The following is a 21586-nucleotide window of genomic DNA, read 5'->3' as shown; positions in this document are numbered from 1 at the left end:
CCACAAAAGTATGACACTATTGAAAGAACCCATTTATATGCATGCAAAACATGTCTTGGGGTAAAACCGAACACGTGTAATATGATGGTCTATGGGGAATTAGGTAGATTCCCTATGTTTATATACTCTCCCATCAAAGAAATAAAGTATTGGGTTAGATTATTGCATATGTTATGCCATAGGTTTCCGAAAAATGTTATCATATGATGAAATTGTATGACGAAAATGGGAAAAGAAATTGGGTAACTGATATTGGAGAGATGCTGTACAAAACTGGTTATGGTTCTGTGTGGTGTGATCAGAGTGTTCAGTTATATACAAACTTTATCAAATCATTTACACAAAGAATGAAAGATATGTATTTCCAATCTTTGTCGGAATCGCTCCTTTTATCTGCAAAATGCTTATACTATAGTCAATGGAAATCGGACATACGTTTTGAAGACTATTTAGCAAGAATCGAAGTAAAAAGGTTTCGTAAAGCCCTCTCTCGTTTCCGTTGCTCTTCCCATGAATTATTTATTGAAACTGTCAGATATACAGATATACAGATATACAGGTATACAGATATACAGGTATACAGATATACAGATATACAGGTATACAGGTATACAGATATACAGATATACAAGTATACAGATATACAGGTATACAGATATACAGATATACAGATATACAAAGGGAAAAAAAGAGTATGTCAGTTATGTAATATGGACGCTGTTGAAGATGAACTCCATTAACTTCTAATCTGTCCTGCTTATACCTAAAACTATACTTTTATAAGCACCCAAGTGTAAGAACATTCCCTCCACTATGAACAGATACTACCACATCACTATGACAGAATCTGGCTATGTACATCTACTTTGCTACGAGACTAAGAAAAAGTATTGTTACAGAGAAGAACTTATTAATGACTTCTGTCTACTCATGTAAACTCTAAATGTACTACAGGCCTGCGGCCTTTTAAGTACGAATGTAAAGACTGATTGATTGAAATTAACCAGATAAAAGTCCATTTGATATGTCTCTAAATAAATGTGACACATTAATCAACCTATGTCAGGTGTATGCGCCATAGTTTGAGATACACATCTTTCAGAGCGGGCTTCGGAGCCCTACCACCACTCCTTCAATTTGGCGCCGAGTGTCTGGATTTTGGTTTGTGTTGTGCTACGATCTAGACCTCCTGGCCTTAAGCAGGAGGATGAGGAAGGCTACCAGTCGGTAGAAGACGAGGAGTGTGACAAGGAGAATCACGTCAAGCATGAGGTTATCCTAAAACAACAAACCAGGTGTCATGTGCCGGTATTGTATCATGTAACAGCAAACCAGGTATCTTTTAAAGAAACAAGTTATGAAATATTGATTTAAACATGCAAGTTATGAAATAATGACTTTAACAAAGAATTGCATGCTTCTCTCGACGGTAATATAACAACGAACCAGGTGTCATGTAATAGCTGGTTGTATCATGTAACAGCAAAACAGATTTCATGAATAGGTGTCATGTAACAACAAATAGGTGTCGTGTGTAGGTGTCATGTAACAACAAATGGGTGTCGTGTAATATGCATGGTGTATGTGTAACAACAAAACAGGTGTCATGAAATAGGTATTGTCATGCAACAACAAAACAGGTGTCATTTAATAGGTATTGTGTCATGTAACAACAAATACAAGTGCCCATTATGTGTTCTATATATGTCTCACCATGCATTGTATATATAAGTGTCAGCATGAATTGTATATATATATATATGTGTGTGTGTCACCATGTATTGTATATATAAGTGTCACCATGTATTGTATATATATATATATGTGTGTGTGTCACCATGTATTGTATATATAAGTGTCACCATGTATTGTATATATAAGTATCATCGTGCAATGTATATAAAAGTGTCATCATGTATTGTATGTATAAGTGTCACCATATATTGTATATATAAGTGTCACCATGTATTGTATATATAAGTGTCACCATGTATTGTATATATAAGTGTCACCATGTATTGTATATAAAAGTGTCATCATGTATTGTATATATAAGTGTCACCATATATTGTATATATAAGTGTCACCATGTATTGTATATATAAGTGTCACCATGTATTGTATATATAAGTGTCACCATGTATTGTATGTATAAGTGTCACCATGTATTGTATGTATAAGTGTCACCATGTATTGTATGTATAAGTGTCACCATGTATTGTATGTATAAGTGTCACCATGTATTGTATGTATAAGTGTCACCATGTATTGTATGTATAAGTGTCACCATATATTGTATGTATAAGTGTCACCATGTATTGTATATATAAGTGTCACCATGTATTGTATGTATAAGTGTCACCATGTATTGTATATATGTGTCACCATATATTGTATGTATAAGCGTCACCATATATTGTATGTATAGGTGTCACCATGTATTCTATATATAAGTGTCACCATGTATTGTATGTATAAGTGTCACCATGTATTCTATATATAAGTGTCATCATGTATTGTATATAAAAGTGTCATCATGTATTGTATATATAAGTGTCACCATGTATTGTATATATAAGTGTCACCATATATTGTATGTATAAGTGTCACCATGTATTGTATATATAAGTGTCACCATATGTTGTGTGTATAAGTGTCACCATGTATTGTATAAAGGTAAGTGTCACCATGTATTGTATATATAAGTGTCACCATATATTGTATGTATAAGTGTCACCATGTATTGTATATATAAGTGTCACCATGTATTGTATATATAAGTGTCACCATGTATTGTATATATAAGTGTCACCATGTATTGTATAAAGGTAAGTGTCACCATGTATTGTATAAAGGTAAGTGTCACCATGTATTGTATATATAAGTGTCACCATGTATTGTATATATAAGTGTCACCATGTATTGTATAAAGGTAAGTGTCACCATGTATTGTATAAAGGTAAGTGTCACCATGTATTCTATATATAAGTGTCACCATGTATTGTATATAAGTGTCACCATGTATTGTATATATGTGTCACCATGTATTGTATAAAGGTAAGTGTCACCATGTATTGTATAAAGGTGCCGGAAACCCAGCGTATGCACTTTTGAACATACAGGGTCAGTATCCACATGACTGACCTCACTGAAGCTGAGGTAATCTAGAACATCCTTCCCATCTCTGAAACAACGTGTCCGTGTCTCCGTCGTGTTCCCCGCCGTTCTGTTACCAGCCTGACACTCTGTAACAGAGAACAGATCAATGGTTAGCTCTACAATAGATAATGTTTGGTTAACCTTAGCAACCTTAGCTCAACCTTAGTAACGGCTGTCTAATACAACGGCGGCTATAATCCCACTTGGTTTACCTTAACTTTCGTGAAAAATAGAATACCCCACCCCACCTTACCCCATTCCATCCCATCCCATCTCCAAAGTAAATCATGGTTGGCTAGAGAGCCCGATGAAAAGGGGGAATGGGGGTCAAGCCCCGACTGTGTGAAAATGGCGTCACCGGTACACTCACTGTTCCGAGCGCAAGTTGTATCATCATTTGTCTGTGATTCATAAAAACATGAAAAAAACATGCTTTGACCTTTAATCAGTGTTCGAAATGGCCACTGGCCCGCGGCTAGTGAAAGTCCAGTCGAGCTTTTAAATCTCCACAGTCACTGGAACGACTGGTTAGTGAATTTTATGGGGTCATTTCATAAATATATCACTCTCTCCGACTTGATAAGTTATAAGACACTTTTAAATCATGCAAGATTATGGCCTGATAGAAAGTTCATCATGTTAGAAGTTTACTGAAGAAACTCTTGTCTGCTTTCAAATTTCGGGCTAGTGAATTATTTTTCAGTCTCACAACTTTCAGCCATAGCTGGGATGACTATTGCTTGCCAGACTGAAAAAATGGAAACTATTTCGCACAGTGGCTTTAATAGACTATGCTTTGGGCACAAATTTCATAGGATTGTGAAAACTTATTGTTGTATTGCTATCATACTAGTACTGTACAGACATCCGGCAAGCACCTACCCAGGTATTCCACATTCCGCCATTGCACAACCGTCATGATTTCAAAGGCATATTGGTACCAGGAGAGGTACTTCAGCCACAGGAGATACACTGGAGTCGATCTGAAATAGCCGCTGTTTATCTTAAAGGAAGACATCGATCGATAACGAAAGGCTGGCGAAACTAAAGAAACACGTGACTTCATATGACACAATGGAATTGCTATACCAGTTTAAAAACTAACACCAAGACTGAAAGTATGGATAGATTACCCATTGATGATAGTATTGTACTTCAACGTCTGTCTTGCCAATACGGAGCGCTTTGAATACGTGCTGGATATCTACCTTTTGAAACTGCCGTAATAATGCAAAAGTTGGGATTGTGTATTCTGATTGTAGGGTCGTTTGCATAACAGTTTTCTTCCCAGGTAATATAGCATGCTACCCCCTCAAAACGTGACATTTTGAGATGGTCTGACCATCCAGACTTTCCGATCGATTGAATGCGCATGTACCCTCTGTTATCGGCGGATCTTAAAGTCAATGTGAAATAAGTTACCTGTTACTCTATTAGAAATGTAACCCTCCCCATCACAGTACTTTTCAATCTTCGCAGTTTTAGATTTTCCGAAAAACATTTCTCTGTTTCAGGGGCAGTGGGGTAGCCTAGTGGTTAAAGCGTTTGCACGTCATGCTGGAGACACGGGTTCGATTCTCCACATGGGTACAATGTGTGAAGCCCGTTTCTGGTACACCTGCCGGAATATTGCTAAAAGTGGCGTAAAACTAAACACACACACTCACTCGATGTCACAAGTACTTTCCCCTGCGTGACTTTTAACATATCCACGAGTCTGTCGCTTTAATACCCTACTGTCCTCATTTATCATAATCTGACATCACTGATGTGTATCTTCCGCTTTTAATATCAACTCTACCTTTCCATCTCGCTTTTGAATTAATGCTTTTGAGTTACATGTATTTTACTATATAAAACCATATGATCGAATTGATTCAAAAGATCTATTTGCAAAATCGGTTGAATATGTTGCGAAAATATTGTGAAATGATGCTATAACATACACTTCAGCTACGTACACTAAGACTAATTTGGATCAGATAGAGTCGCTTATACGCTATTGGTTTGATAATAAGCACATATGGGACTCAACCAAACAGTACTAGAATTTGTCCTTTACTAATAAAGTGTAATCCCAAATATGACATATGTTATAAATAGGCACAAATTTGAGGCCGGCGTTTTTGAAGCACCCTGCCCTAGAACCCATTTCGATAACATGTCTATCAAATACGGAGACGATCTGCCTCGCTTGCATAATATTCAAGAGCAGCATATGATGGCGGTTTTTCAAAACTATGTCCGTGTCTGGAACTGTTCTTTCCATCAATAGTGTAGACTGAAAACACTCACTCGCCATATGTCATGTCTATATATGTGGTAACATGGAGCATTCATTTCTCTACTAACTAGGGGGAACCAACTACAAAGTTTAAACCTTATACAGGTGAACTGCACATGCTCATGCACCAGATTGCTGAAAAGCATGTGCAAATATGCATGTGAACATATGATTTTTGGTATAAGGTTTGGACAATTTTCAACTGTACGGATGTGTTTTACATTTCATCAGTATGCAATAACTTGCAAACTTTAGTTAAGAACAGGTGCCTGAAGTAAGTGACTGTATTTATACTATAGCGAGTTTCATGTCGCATTCTGTACCAAGGGAGATAATCAACAAATACACTTGTTGAAATACGTGCGCTTCCACGAAGAGTTCAGTGGATAGGCTTGTACACCTTTTGTATTATCATAGTGAGTGACATTCGGTGTTGCTACTTACACCATTATCAAGCAACGTGAATGAAAACTTGCTTGATAACGGCTACACCGAAAAGTCGCTCATATTACTAATACAGACCCCGAATTTCTTGAAAGAAACTTAAGTTTTTATACACATTTCAAACCGAGTTTGACAATTTGTAACAGCGTAATTTTTAACTCAGGTGCATTTCAAAAATAAAGCCCAAACAACTTAAGTATTCAAGTCAACAAACTCAAATTGTCTACTGTGTTGTCTACTGAAATATCGATTTCAGTTCATTCTGGCAAAAAAAAAGAGTTTTCTTAAATTGAGTGATAACTTAGATCAAAACTGGAGAAATCAGGGCCAGAAGTTGTATACATGTATCTATAGAACTGCCTTGTTGTTCAAAGCACCAACTTCTAAATGCCACCCAAGGAAGTTAGCGTGGTCCAGTTCCCTACATATTCTGATGTTTAAACTGATATTAAAAATACTATTTCATAGTTTGTCTTTTTGTTTTTCTTCTTGGTTTGAGCATTCCCCAACCAAAAATGTAGTGGAACAAAATATTTAGTAAACAATGTGAAAATAAACAGGACAAAATAAAAAAATAAACTGTCATTTTTTCATGCGTATTCAAATCTTACGCGATGTTTAGAAACATCCCACCAAACAACACCATGGACAGGAGGGAGGGAGGGGTAACTGCCAGTGCTATATCAGCCGAGGGGGACGCTGTGGACATCATGTACCCTGCAACAGACAAGGTCGACCTGAGTACTGAGCCAGGTTGTCAGTATTCAAGGATAATTGGAAAAGCGACGATCAGCACCTCGTGACACACGTGGGAAAGACACTCACTGATAAACTGACGAAGACTTGAGATGACTACATAAAACAAGAAATGGAATCGTGAATAAAAACGCATTGTGTTTTGAAACAAAACATGGTATGGGCTGATAATGTATTACATAGTGTTTTTGATGAAGTGTTTTGGATGAAGTGTTTTGGTGCCTGTTTTTAGCAGCGTTTCGATAACGTTTTTACAAGAGTATACATTCTTTTACCAGGCAGTTTACATTACACATTTCAATTTTGTTATTAATGATCTTATTTTTGCATTTTATTCCTACTTAAATCAAACACTGTGCTATTCGTAGGGCGTTAAGATTAGCAAGGAATTCGCATAGCTATTACCGATTCTTCGCACCTCTCAGCTGATCAGCTGTTTGTAACACTGCCGATTTAAACACTGTTAAAAGAATTCCAAGTTAAATAACCAGAAATGATAAATCCCTTCTACCTTAATATATGTCTTGAATAACGTCAACACATACTGATCAAACAAGAATATCTGTTTGATAAAATCTCAGACTGACGTTTATTTGAGGAGTTTGATCGAAGGTGACGTTTCCGTTGCCGTTTCTTTGGTTTTACACAACCTTTAGCAATATTCCAAAATATCACGACACCAGACATGGGCGTCTCTCACTGTGGCCATCAAATCTATATGACAGACATGGGCTTCACTCACTGTGCCCATCAAATCTATATGAGAGACATGGGCTTCACTCACTGTGCCCATCAAATTTATATGACAGACATGGGCTTCACTCACTGTGCCCATCAAATCTATATGACAGACATGGGCTTCACTCACTGTGCCCATCAAATCTATATGACAGACATGGGCTTCACTCACTGTGCCCATCAAATCTATATGACAGACATGGGCTTCACTCACTGTGCCCATCAAATCTGTATGACAGACAGGGGCTTCACTCACTGTGCCCATCAAATCTATATGACAGACATGGGCTTCACTCACTGTGCCCATCAAATCTATATGACAGACATGGGCTTCACTCACTGTGCCCATCAAATCTATATGACAGACATGGGCTTCACTCACTGTGCCCATCAAATCTGTATGACAGACATGGGCTTCACTCACTGTGCCCATCAAATCTATATGATGTACTAAATCTATGACAGACATGAGCCTTACGATAGTACTAACATCGCACACCGCACACTGACCCCTATTTCACCCCTCTCCCCGGTAGTTCTATTGTGTGTGGGAAAGGGAGGGAAAGAAGCCCATTTGTGTGCAGCCATTTGTGGTGTTGATATTGCTAGAATAGATCTAATGGTCGTAAAACCTAACTCGACGTAAAGGTTTGCTTAGTCCGTAATCCTTCAGTTATGAGCATTTGCGGTTGGGTCGAACATCGGATAACTCGAAATATTTAGTACTTCGACAAAGCGAGAATATAACTTCCTTGATCTGCTAACTGTTCTGGGCTTAGAGCCCCTTTACCAAAGTGTACGACACCTCCATTGTGTCACGTGCCACTGTGCTAGATTCACTTACCAAAGGATAGTGCAACATTGCACAGGAGTATGAACGTCCCGGCACACATCAGAAACGTCATTCCGTCCTTATATAACCCTGGAGAAGTAAGTGCTTTCAGGTGAGAGAAATCCATGTTTATTGTTTAACGCTCAGCAATATTCCAGTTATATGGCGGCAGTCTGTGAATAATCAAGTCTGGACCAGACAATACAATGATCAAAGCATGAGCATCGATTTACGCAATATTTGCATGACGTGTCAACAAAGTCAGCGTGCTTGACCGCCCGATCCCGTTCGAGGCTCATGTGACTAGTATGAGTTGCTGAGAGCCAATTTTAAACTGGGCCTTCACGTGTCTTGTGATCTTCACGTGTAGCATGTGGTGTCACTTTGGATCAGGATGTCAAGTTAGGTGAGTTGATTAATGACCAGTTACCGTGGAACGTTGCTTCCATTATTAATCACCGGTTTGTTTGGTCACAGTGATATATGTGTAATTGCTGTTCGTGCCGTGTTCGTGCGCTGTGTGTATCTATAATACACACACTGACACCTCATGTGACATGCACTGTGTGTATCTATAACACACACACTGGTACCTCATGTGACATGCGCTGTGTGTATCTATAATACACACACTGACACCTCATGTGACATGCACTGTGTGTATGAAACCGCATATGACATGCACTGTGTGTATCTATAATATACACACTGAAACCGCAAAAATCTTGCATCATAGAGAACCGGAAGCAGATTGTGAGATACAGTTACATTGCCTTCTCATCCTACCGGGTTCCCATACACTAATGGATAAAAAACAAACAACATTGCTGAACAAACATCACATTACATGTGCACTGCTGCACTGTACACAGGGCAACGCGTCATCAGTTTAAAAGTTGAATAATGGTAAATGCAATATCTCACCGATCATCCAATAAATGATTGCTACAAATATCAACGGCACGGCGCAAAAGGTTGGAAGCTGAAAACAAAATTAATCGGCTGTCACTTATTGTTTGAGGCGTTCTCATTGCTTCTCGCAAAACAAATTACATGTATGCGAAATAGGCCTCACTGGCATTTCAATGCCGTTTGCTACTGTGGCATGAGATACAGAAATGAGGTTCAGAAAGCTATCAAGAAGGTCTAAACAGAAGAAGGTATTTAGAACGGCGGCAGTAAGGTCTAAACACGGCAAGGTTTTAGAAAGGTAGAAGTAAGGTCTCACCTCAGCAAGGGTTTTAGATAGACAGAAACATTGTCCCACCTCAGCAACGGTTTTAGAAAGGTAGAAGAAAGGGTTTTAGAAAGGTAAAAGTAAGGTCTCACCTCGACGTGTGTTTTAGAAAGGTAGAAATAAGGTCACCTCGGCGAGTGTTTTAGAAATATAGAAATAAGGTCTCACCTCGTCGAGTGTTTGAGAAAGGTAGAAGTAGGGACTCACCTCGGCGAGTGTTTTAGAAAGGAAGTACACATCGGTGCGGTACATCCCGCTCCCATATTCTCTCATGAACACCGACACCTCATCCGTGAATGTCTGAAATACGTCACACGTCTTTCAGACATCGTTATATATTATTATTATTATCATTATGTTTTAAAGATTAGAATTGAAATGCAACAGAGACGGTTTGGGTGATCCTGGCACAGTCAGGCTGGTAAAGCTCATCATCAGCTCAGGGTCCTCGCCCCCTCTACACGCAGCCCAGACAGCGAATGGGACGTCTCCCAGGAAACACTGCCTAGTCGAACCCGCCAAGAACTTTCCGGAGAATATAGAGGCTCCCCAACACTGCAGCCATCTGCATTACCCAGATTGTCAGAAGGGCTGTGCTCCCGGCTGAGAACCCGGGCACTCTCCTCATCTGCGCCAAGAGATCAGGAGGTACCAAACCAAGGGCACCGAGAACAATGGGGAGCCTGACGACAGTGTACTTGGGATGCAACCGAGACATTTCAAAGGTGCGGTCCGCATATTTATCATGCTTTTCCTGAATCTTGCCAATCACATTGCTGTCAAAAGGGACAGAATATTCAATGATATAAATAATTTCATTGGTTTTATCAAAAATGACAAGATCAGGTTTGTTGGCTGGAATTCGTCTCAGGCTGTATATTGGCCTATTCCAGAGAAGTTTTAAAGCATCATTTTCCAGGACGCCCTGTTAAGGGTCGTACCATGGAAGGACCTCGGAGTCAAAGCCACAGCCATGGCGGAGACGATAGTAAAAGCAGCAACCCATGCCATCATGTCTTTTAAGATATGCTGTTTGTGCCAAGGAAGGGCATCCACTGACAAGGTGTTGGACAGTGTCTGTAAATTCATTGCAAAGACGACATTTCATATTGATATTTTCCTTAAGAATAACATTCTGGCGATTGCGAGTGGGAAGTGACTGTTCCTGGACAGCAAAAAGGAAGCCCTCAGTTTCACATTTGAGATCAGCCGACTTCATCCAGGCGAAGGAGTCGGTTGGATTGCTGTTCTGTTCCACTCACTGCATGTACACACGATGCAATGGCTTCTCAGACAGCTTTATCACAAAGGACCGACTCTGGGCAGACTTGGTGAAGGACTTCACCTGGTTTACTCCCATCGCTGTACCGTCCAGCAGTACATCACCATGACCAAAATCAACTTCAAATTTCAGATTGTGTCCAACAACCTTGGCACGCTTAAAATAGCTGTGGAATTCCTTGCTTTCATCGTGAGTCTTGACGTGCATCACCAGTGGATCATCCGATAAATAGATACGTGCAAAAGTACACAATAGAATTCTATCATGAAGAGCTTCCACATTAATCAAACCCGGTCCTCATGAATTGATTGGCATGTTTAAAAGATTAAGAGAAGAACGAGGGTGGTGTGCTCTGTTATCTGACATGATCCTTCTGGTCAGGCGGTCAAGACCCTGGATGTCTTGTTTTGTCCAATCAACTACTCCAAAGGAATAGGAGAGGACTGGCACAGCAAAAGTATTGGTGGCTTTGACTTTGTTTCAAGCATTTAGCTCGGAGCTCCAGATCTTCTTTAAACGAGATTTATACTCGGCCCGAAGTTTATACTGAATTTGGGCATTCTGGAGCTTGTCTCGAACTTTCCAAGATAGGTGTAGGCCTGATCTTCCACAAGATGCTCAATAATTCCTCCCCCTTGTAACTTGACCGATCCATCAGTATTTACCTTGCCTCATTTCAAATGAAGAGTATTACATTTGTCGAGTCCAAATGTCATGCCAATATCATTAGAGAAGGACTCGACAAGGAGGACCTGTTCTTTCAAATTGGTCTCTCCTTTGGCAGGGAGCTCGATGTCATCCATGTAGAGGAGATGAGTAAGAGGTGTTGGGGATCTGTGCTGAGGAGGTCCGGGATGGTACCCTTCCTCCCTTTTGAGCAGAAAACTCAAAGGATTTAGAGACAGACAAAAAACCAATGGACTGAAGGAGTCCCCCTGGAAAATTCCCCTTCTGATTGGAATAGATTCCGAAGTCTGCACCTCTCCTTGCGAGTACATCTCAAGTTGAGTCGACCAGCAACTCATTAAAGACTTGAGTAAATCAAGTAATCGCTCAGGGAGGTCAATACACTGAAGAGACTTCAGAATCCATTCGTGAGGGACAGAGTCGTATGCCTTTTTGTAGTCTATCCAGCACATGGAGAGGTTGCGGTGGTATGTTTTAGCCTCTTCCAAAATTTCTGTACAAGAAGTTGATCCTTGCACCCCCAACATCCCTATCTCGCCCCTTTCTGCTCTCTGTAAATTATCTCATTGCAAGAGCAGTAACATGACACGAGGTTTGACAAACACCCTGTGAATAATTTGTATTGAGTATTTAGACATGTGATAGGGCGGAAGTTTTTGGGATCAGTCAAGTCTTCTTTTTTGGGAAGGAGTATTGTGCGACCTTTGCAGAACCATGGAGGAACATCACCTGTGTCCACAAGAGAATTAAAACAGTGAAGTAATGGTGTTTGGACACAGGGAAACAGTTTCCAATACCGGTTTCGAATGCCATCAGGTCCTGGAGCTATATTGGATTTGGACTTCTTTATAACAGTCTTCAGGCAATCTGAGATATAACAGACAAACGACCTGGTTAATTTCTCATGCATTGCATGGTCATAATCACTGACCCATGGTGCCTCCAGGTTACAGTTGCCACAACTGTTTCCAGAACCTTTCATTGGCAGCCATGGGAGGCCGTTTATCATGCTCACCATCACCACTTGTTGTAAGTTGCCTATAGAATTGCTTTTCATTATTTTTAAAAAGTTTATTTTGATTGATAAATTTGTTTTTCCTTTTCCATTTTTTCTTTCTTTCAATCCAAACTTTTATTTTTGCCTTAAGGGAATCGACAATTTGGAGAAGTACCTTTTCTTTTGTTGTCTTGTACTGTAATTTTAATTTTCTCCAAACTGCCTTTTGTCGTCTAAACATGGGATTCCCTAATGATCTTAATTTCAGGCACAGCTCTATCCAGGAAATATGTTTTCTTGTTTCTGTTACTTTTACTTGAAACCGGTTTTTCTTTGGTTTATTGTTCTTAGTATTGGGAGATTGTTCTTTGGAAACTGTGTGAAGTTCCTCCAAGGTTCGAGCGGCAGCATAGACACAACAATTTACTTCATGTAATGAACAGTCCGCAAGAAGTTTTAAAGAGATAATTTCATTAAGTAAATCAATTTCATTTTTGGGAAAAGACACGTTTAGTTGTTTAATTGGCCTCCGTTTCTCTAAAGGTAAATCATAGATTTCCTCATAAACAGATGTAAACAAAATATAAACAGGATTTTCGGTAAGGTCTGCAACTGATGAAGAGGAAGAGTGAGGGTCCAAAATTTCGGGGCAAGTTGGCTCTTTCTCGGAAGAGTTTCCACCAGGAAGAGGAAAGAGGTTGACACGGACGTCCATAAGAAGTTTTGGGTCTGCTGCCACTTGAGCATTTTGCTCTTGCAAAGGTTCCTGACGGGCACCAGTTGTGGGTTGAACTGGCTCACGGGGCATGAGATGTTTTAGCTGCCGGAGTTGATCTCGGAGATTTTGCTCTGTCAGGTAAGCATACATGGGCATGACATTGTCCCAATGCAGCTTAAGCGATTTGCCATTTATGAGTGGATTATCACGCCATCCAGTCGCCATCGAACACTCAAGTAGCGTGGATTTTAGATGTTGTGACCAAGATATTCTTGGTCGGGTTCTGTGCCTTCCCCTGGGGTAAGTCCCATCTCCAGTGTGGTTGGTGTCACTACCGGAGGAAGCGCACATATCCATGCAAATATTGCTGGTATTTGTTTCCCTCGACCATTGGATGTCCGTCTCCGTGTCACATCATATTATCAATCTCAACTCCCTAGGGAATATACAACTCTTGCTGCCACTAGGCACTCTCATCCTAACGAGGTACCCAACTCACAGCTAGGTGGACTGGGACACATAGTCACAGTACTTTGTCCAAGTTTGCTGCATGTTGCTGTACCTGCAACGAGGTGTATGCACTTATTCATGTGGCCACTGTTGTTTCGGTGGAGATGGTACATGTTATCTCAGCTGACAATGCAGATACTCCCATTGATGTTAAAGCAGTTGAGTTTATAAAAGGAGAATGCACTGGACAAGGCATTATGTAGACGTTAACCATGACACCTCGGTGGATCACTAGTCCGGCTCTTTAGCCAGATCGCCCACAACGTCCCTTTATACCTGATATTAATATGTGTTTACGCTGACAGAACCATGGCCCAGATGTTTATGTCTCTTAACTGTGGCAGGATCCACTGAATATTATCAATATTATATGGTTTGCTCAAAACGATGAACATTTTGACCCATGCCAAGTGTCAACGTTTTGTTTGGGTACTATGTCTACACCTGCGAGACTTACGTTGTTTCATAAATAACAACCTGTTTCCATTACACACAACCTGTTTCCATTACACACAACCTGTTTTCATTACACACAACCTGTTTCCATTTCAGTGTCAGTTAAGGAAAAGAGATAATGCAATTTAGAAGCTGACTTTTAACATCTACAATAATGTCGGGTAATACCCAACCATGACTATACTGTTGTACACTGAAACAACTAATTATGACGTTTGTTTAGCAACTGTGAAGGAACGGTTGAGTTCTATATCAAGGTCAAAGCAGAAATTCCACCATGCCCAGAATGGAACCGGAGTCTTCAATCTGATGAATTATCTCTTTTTAGCCTAGAATTTGTGTATTAACACATATGATCTAAAACACATGCTATTATTAGTCTACCTTCCCATCAAACGCGCCAACACTTGGCACTTCAGTTTACAATAATACGGTAATGATTATCGCACATGGAGTATTGTTAATCTACTTCAGGTTATGAAGTACCGGAGACCTCACAAATGAAGTGATGGATTCTAGACTTGCTTCTTCAGACGCCTGATCACAGCAATAGCTCGACGGTATGAATAATAATATATTTCAGGGAAGCATTATAAATGTAAAACTGTAAGGCTGCATAAATAACCCAAAAACAAAACAAACATGTTTCTCGGGCACATTTTGTTCAAAAGTGACGAGGGCGGTAGGATTTTCCTTTTTGATTTTTGACGGAAAAAAGGGACTCAGGAGAAACACATTTTTCTTCTCAGAAATACAGTTAAGCACGTGTTAATGAGCTGTACAAATACAGTTTAGCACGTGTTAATGAGTTGTAGATTCAGTCACACTTGTTCTTACAGACACTCATTCTTATAGTGGGCAAATGGGTGATTGGGACACGGCGAAGTCAATATTAATTTTATTAAATGACAGTAAAAAATTGTCAAGCGCACTTTTTCATTTAGCCTAATATGACCCCTGAGGACGACTTACAGTGACAACAGCAAACATGCATGTGACAGAGTTCATCATGATGGAGATAAACAGGGCACCGTTGATGTTCATCACACCTTTCTGGTCATATTTCTGATCAAGATAGACCAATCCCAGCAGCAACGACACCACCTGCAACATCACCACCGACATGTAGTTCAATAGCAAACACATCACCACTGACATGTAGTGAAACAGCAAAACATCACCACCGACATGTAGTGCATCAGCAAAAGCATCACCACCAACATGTAGTGCAACAGCAAAAACATCTCCATCGACATGTAGTGCAACAGCAAAAACATCACCACTGACATGTAGTGCAACAGCAAAAACATCTCCACCGACATGTAGTGCAACAGCAAAAACATCTCCACCGACATGTAGTGCAACAGCAAAAACATCTCCACCCACATGTAGTGAAACAGCAAAACATCACCACCAACATGTAGTGCATCAGCAAAAGCATCACCACCGACATGTAGTGCAACAGCAAAGCATCACCACCGACATGTAGTGCAACAGCAAAAACATCTCCACCGACATGTAGTGCAACAGCAAAAACATCTCCACCGACATGTAGTGCAACAGCAAAAACATCACCACCAACATGTAGTGCATCAGCAAAAACATCACCACCAACATGTAGTGCATCAGCAAAAGCATCACCACCGACATGTAGTGCAACAGCAAAAGCATCACCACCGACATGTAGTGCAACAGCAAAAACATCACCACTGACATGTAGTGCAACAGCAAAAACATCTCCACCCACATGTAGTGCAACAGCAAAAACATCTCCACCGACATGTAGTGCAACAGCAAAAACATCTCCACCCACATGTAGTGAAACAGCAAAACATCACCACCAACATGTAGTGCATCAGCAAAAGCATCACCACCGACATGTAGTGCAACAGCAAAAACATTTCCACCGACATGTAGTGCAACAGCAAAGCATCACCACCGACATGTAGTGCAACAGCAAAAACATCTCCACCGACATGTAGTGCAACAGCAAAAACATCACCACCGACATGTAGTGCATCAGCAAAAACATCACCACCGACATGTAGTGCAACAGCAAAAGCATCACCACCGACATGTAGTGCAACAGCAAAAGCATCACCACCGACATGTAGTGCAACAGCAAAAACATCTCCACCGACATGTAGTGCAACAGCAAAAACATCTCCACCGACATGTAGTGCAACAGCAAAAACATCTCCACCGACATGTAGAGAAACAGCAAAACATCTCCACCAACATTTAGTGCATCAGCAAAAGCATCACCACCGACATGTAGTGCAACAGCAAAGCATCACCAACGACATGTAGTGCAACAGCAAAAACATCACCACCGACATGTAGTGCAACAGCAAAAACATCTCCACCGACATGTAGCGCAACAGCAAAAACATCACCACCGACATGTAGCGCAACAGCAAAAACATCACCACCGACATGTAGCGCAACAGCAAAAACATCTCCACCGACATGTAGCGCAACAGCAAAAACATCACCACCGACATGTAGCGCAACAGCAAAAACATCACCACCGACATGTAGTGCATCAGCAACAACATCACCGACACTGTTCATATAACACTGACCACTTTCTGTATGACACAGATACTCACCAATCTATGTATGACGTAGGTACTCACAACTGTCTGTTTGACACATGTACTCACTACTCTCTGGATGAATCGGGGACCCACCACTGTCTTTATGACACAGGTACTCACCACTGTCTGTATGAGCCGGGCGCTGAATAATGATGCATCCCTGTACACACAGATCACACTTCTCCACAGCAGAGTGGTGAGCTGTCTGATCCAAGAGGTATGGTACCTGCAGTTGAAGAAAAACGTAAAGCTGCAGAACGCGTCACAAAGCGTGATCCGTCAACACAGAGAGTTGCAATCACATTTACGGTCATGAGATATGGATAAAAGTTATGGATATCAGATGATGGATAAACGAGATGGGGGAACATGTTTACAAACCTATCCCGTCCGTTTCCGTTTGTATCTTCAATCTGTAAACAAAGAAAAGGAGAAAGAGGGGTGTGAGGGTAGGGGGATGTTGTCGGATCCGGGTCATCAAGCTTACACCTCTGTCGAACCTAGATCAGACCTTACCCAGCGACATTAATTCACCTTCAGTCTTTCACTCTATCGATACCTTCCTTATCATCTCACTTACCTCCTATCTTATATCCCCTCCAGTTTTAACTTACCCTGATCATACATCCCTCTGGTTATCCTCTGATCTCAGCATATCTCCCACTCTAGACATCTAGATCTTAATACGGGTATGACTCAAGTACGATCTGTGTATCCGTTAAGATAAAGTCAATGCTGAAGTATTACAACTTACCCTCTTCCCTGTCACCACGACCTCCCGAACACCAGATGAACCCGATCTACGACAAGTTAAACAGTGAAATAGTGCCAGACGTTTTCATCTGAACCAATATGCCGTATACGTCATACGTCGGCTTTGTGCAGGCCTCCTCTGTGTCAGCGTATATAAACTGTATAAGTGACAAGGTCCAGGTTCGATTCCCCACCTGGGTGCAATGTGAGAAGTCAATTTCTGGTTTCCACGCTATGATAATGCTGGAATATTAAATACCGACTCACTCACTCACTCACTCACCCAGACTCTCACAAAGAAAAAATATTAATGGTTATTCTACTCACAATGACTGACAGCGCCGTGTTCTCTGATACATCTCGACATATGTCGTTAATATTGTCTGTCATCTGGTGACAAATGTCACTTCCACGGAATGCATCGCACAACTTCTGGAAATACGAATAGAATGATATAATGGTCTACTAAATTTCACCAATATGTATAAAAACAACTAAAGTAACCTTGCAGCTGCAGCAGTCGCTTGTACAGATTAGCGTCCCTTGTGAGTCGAAGGATCCTGTGAACTTGGATATATAATTTAGCTTATGAGTCGTAATTTGTCAACACCAATTCGGTTCGTTTAGGTTCTTCCCGTGAATTCAGCCTTTCCACCATTGTGTAATGCTTTAGCTATGTCAGGTAAAATGCGTAGTATGAACGAGTTTCTTAGCGCCATTTCGATTTCTCGCATGAAACAACTAGCTCTGTGTGATGCTAGAAACTGCATTTAATGAATGAGGCGTCCGTATAATCATCTGTTTGTAAAGTGACACATGCTGACACGTGAGTGTATTAGATCTCCTAATTTATCTCTGATATAACGTGTGTTGTGGGTTGTCTCCTTTCCTGACTATTTGTACATCAGCGTGTAGAGTGCTCTAGAGTTACCTCCACTTTGTCTCGACATGATCCCTCCTCCCCACTGTGTCCGGCCAGTACGTGGATGTAGAAATCTGCCGGGTTGAAGTTCCGGGGACAGGAATAGCCCTGGCTGATGAGGTGAAAGTAAATATACCATTAAGAAAAATACGGAATATTCCATTTTGCGAGCGTCCCACAACCCAATACCAAATCATATGGGAACATGTAATATATAACACATTTCCAAAGGAATGGAATAAATTGTCACATTTCCCATTAATTTCTCATCTTCATCATTTGCACTTTATCAGTCTTGTAAATCCAACATCCCCTACTTACTACTGGCATAGTTTATCAATATTTCTCACACAGAACATTACCTAAAACAATCAGGTTTCTAAAGAATACTCATAATGTCTTTTGGCCTTCAAGCGGAGCAACATGTCTCAGATGAGTCATACAGACCTGCTGTATACATCAATTTACAATCAAATTTTTTAAACGTTTAGACAAACTGGCAGCTATCCAATATATAAGCGAGACAAAACGTGATTTTGTTTCAGTTTTGACGGGGATTCTTTTAGTAAATTGCAAAGATATACATACAACCAAAATACAAGAGGCAGTGCTTGTCAGCACCGCTGTAACCAAATAGTTCCAGATTTGGAATGGTTTGGTTTTACCTTTCAAAAAACCTCAACGCGTCCGACGATGAACCCATAAATGCCACCCGTCCTTCCGATAAAAGTAGTAACCTTCAACGAAAAGTGTTTCATTGATTAAAATCTATCATTTACTGTGTACTGTGTAGTCAATGTTCACGCCAACTTCTTGTGTCAGCGAGCAATCCACTAATATCACGAACTGGAGGCTAATTGTGAGCTTCCTACATTGCATCCATGCGAGGAATGGAACCTGAATCGTCTCAATGAAAGACCATTAATCCCACCAATGAGAGCGTCGCTTCATCCGATCAATGAGAGCGTCGCTTCATCCCACCAATGAGGGCGTCGCTTCATCCCACCAATGAGATCGTCGCTTAACAAATACCGGGAAGGCATCTCGAAAACGCTGCCCTTCATGAACCCAAACATGATAATCTTACATAATGTTTTTTCAACAGTCGTATTCTTCCACATTTGTGAAAGATCACATATTCCGTGAAAAATGTGGTTTACACTTCTGGGCGCTTGTTGGTGTATGTCAATGACTGACGCAATGACCGTAAAGGTGTCCCTCATGATGCTAAGTATATACGCTCTAATCAACTGTACGTGTACTTCATGTCTCCAACTTACTGGTCAAACGTAGAGAAGACTTCTGACGACGGCTGGTGAATGGTACATAAGATTGTTCTGCCCTTGGATGTCATGTTCTGGAGGATGTGGACAATGTTCTGGGCCATGAAGGAATCTAGGCTTGACGTCGGCTCGTCACAGAACATCAGAGGAGGATTGGTCAGAACCTGTGGAATCAAACCTCAACTCATGTGCATTCAGTTTCTTCTGTTGGGTCAATATGTCTAATGTATCCACTCCTGGAACTCGCAAGGCTTCTGAATCTCCTTTGCCATATGATATCTGAACCTCCTTTGTCGTATGATATCTAAATCTAACGACTCATTTATCTGAACGTAACGAGTCACATGATGTTTGAACCTTCTGTGTCATCAGTTATCGGAAGCGACTGTGTCATCACAGATAGGCACCTACAATGTCATTAGTCATCGGAAGCGACTGTGTCATCACAGATAGGCACCTACAATGCCATCAGTCATCGGAAGCGACTGTGTCATCACAGATAGGCACCTACAATGTCATCAGTTATCGGAAGCGACTGTGTCATCACAGATAGGCACCTACAATGTCATCAGTTATCGGAAGCGACTGTCATCACAGATAGGCACCTACAATGTCATCAGTTATCGGAAGCGACTGTGTCATCACAGATAGGCACCTACAATGTCATCAGTCATCGGAAGCGACTGTGTCATCACAGATAGGCACCTACAATGTCATCAGTTATCGGAAGCGACTGTGTCATCACAGATAGGCACCTACAATGTCATCAGTTATCGGAAGCGACTGTGTCATCACAGATAGGCACCTACAATGTCATCAGTCATCGGAACCGACTGAGTCATCATAGATAGGCACCTACAATGTCATCAGTCATCGGAACCGACTGTTTTACAAATAGACCTGAAGTTAGTGTGTCATACTCTATTGTATCAGCTTGCTGCATAATTTGTGTCACGGGTATTCCGACAACAGATCGGTCTATTGACTACACTTCTAACCTCAGAAGCGAAGGCCAACCTCTTCATCTCACCACCTGAGATGCCTTTGGTCCGTCCTGGTGTCCCGATCTGTGTCTCGGCACAACTGCTGAGTCCCAGCTGTCAGCAACAAAGGCGGTGTATCGCAACAAATGACATTTTTACATCTAAAATCAAACGTTTATTATATCTGCAATGTACTCACCACTAGAGGGAGTTGTTGTCTATCATTGTACCATACTTCAGCAATAGTCCAACATTATAAGGACAGAGGACAATCGAAATGAGCTCATGTAAGGAATCGAACCGGGTATTTTATGACTGACTTAATCTCCAGACTGCCCAAGGCCCCACGACCTAGAGTATATGGTCATGCTTTGCATTAAAGCATCCTTCGTAGAATCAGATCTGTTCATCTTGGTTTTTTTCTATAATGCCATCGTTGCAAATGTTCCAGAGACAAGTGTTTTGATCATGTGTTCTCCTAAACAACCCAAAAGAGATTTGGTCTTTTGTGGTTACCAACACAAAAATAATTGGTTAACTTGTATTATGTTACTCCATTTAGGAGAAAACTTATGGACCTAGTTTTATACATCAACAATTTGGGTGAAACTCACGACTAATGGACTGTTGCTGAGTATTGGAATCCAACTACACAACATCCTGCCACAGTTAAAGGACGTAACTCAGGTCTGTGGTAATTGAGGTGAATGAAAGGACGGGAGCAACAGGTTAGCTGCAGAAACTGTGGGCCTACCAGTGAAACGCTGACTTCACGTTGAATATAGTTGCTATACTTAATTCATCAAGAACCGAGATCTGCATACCTACCTCTAATAGGACTTCTTCGACTCTCTGAAGACGAGCGGACTTTGACAGTGTTTGGTCCATTCTCAGCATGGCCTGTGAGGGAATCATACAACAAGGTGTGGTGGACTCATACAGAAA

At 40.8% G+C, this 21586-nt stretch overlaps 1 protein-coding gene across 1 annotated transcript in view; it reads right to left on the bottom strand.

The window, feature by feature from the left end:
• Window positions 1–1173: 1173 nt before the first annotated feature.
• Window positions 1174–21586, bottom strand: part of LOC137255579 (protein white-like) — a 32104-nt gene continuing 11691 nt past the window's right edge. The window contains exons 4-19 of the mRNA XM_067793003.1: window positions 21470–21541; window positions 20657–20755; window positions 19656–19822; window positions 19041–19112; window positions 18385–18487; window positions 17781–17885; window positions 17082–17113; window positions 16821–16926; window positions 15073–15204; window positions 9658–9750; window positions 9138–9195; window positions 8226–8303; window positions 6499–6604; window positions 4042–4142; window positions 3145–3245; window positions 1174–1278 (exon numbers count right to left, since the gene is read on the bottom strand). Coding sequence (XP_067649104.1) covers window positions 1174–1278; window positions 3145–3245; window positions 4042–4142; window positions 6499–6604; window positions 8226–8303; window positions 9138–9195; window positions 9658–9750; window positions 15073–15204; window positions 16821–16926; window positions 17082–17113; window positions 17781–17885; window positions 18385–18487; window positions 19041–19112; window positions 19656–19822; window positions 20657–20755; window positions 21470–21541 — 1530 coding nt within the window. The remainder of the gene's footprint in view (window positions 1279–3144; window positions 3246–4041; window positions 4143–6498; window positions 6605–8225; window positions 8304–9137; window positions 9196–9657; window positions 9751–15072; window positions 15205–16820; window positions 16927–17081; window positions 17114–17780; window positions 17886–18384; window positions 18488–19040; window positions 19113–19655; window positions 19823–20656; window positions 20756–21469; window positions 21542–21586) is intronic.

Source organism: Haliotis asinina, chromosome 11, assembly GCF_037392515.1.
Source record: "Haliotis asinina isolate JCU_RB_2024 chromosome 11, JCU_Hal_asi_v2, whole genome shotgun sequence".
Lineage (NCBI taxonomy): Eukaryota > Metazoa > Mollusca > Gastropoda > Lepetellida > Haliotidae > Haliotis > Haliotis asinina.
The sequence above is the reverse complement of the archived record's forward strand: the minus strand, read 5'-3'. Positions and strand labels throughout refer to the sequence as shown.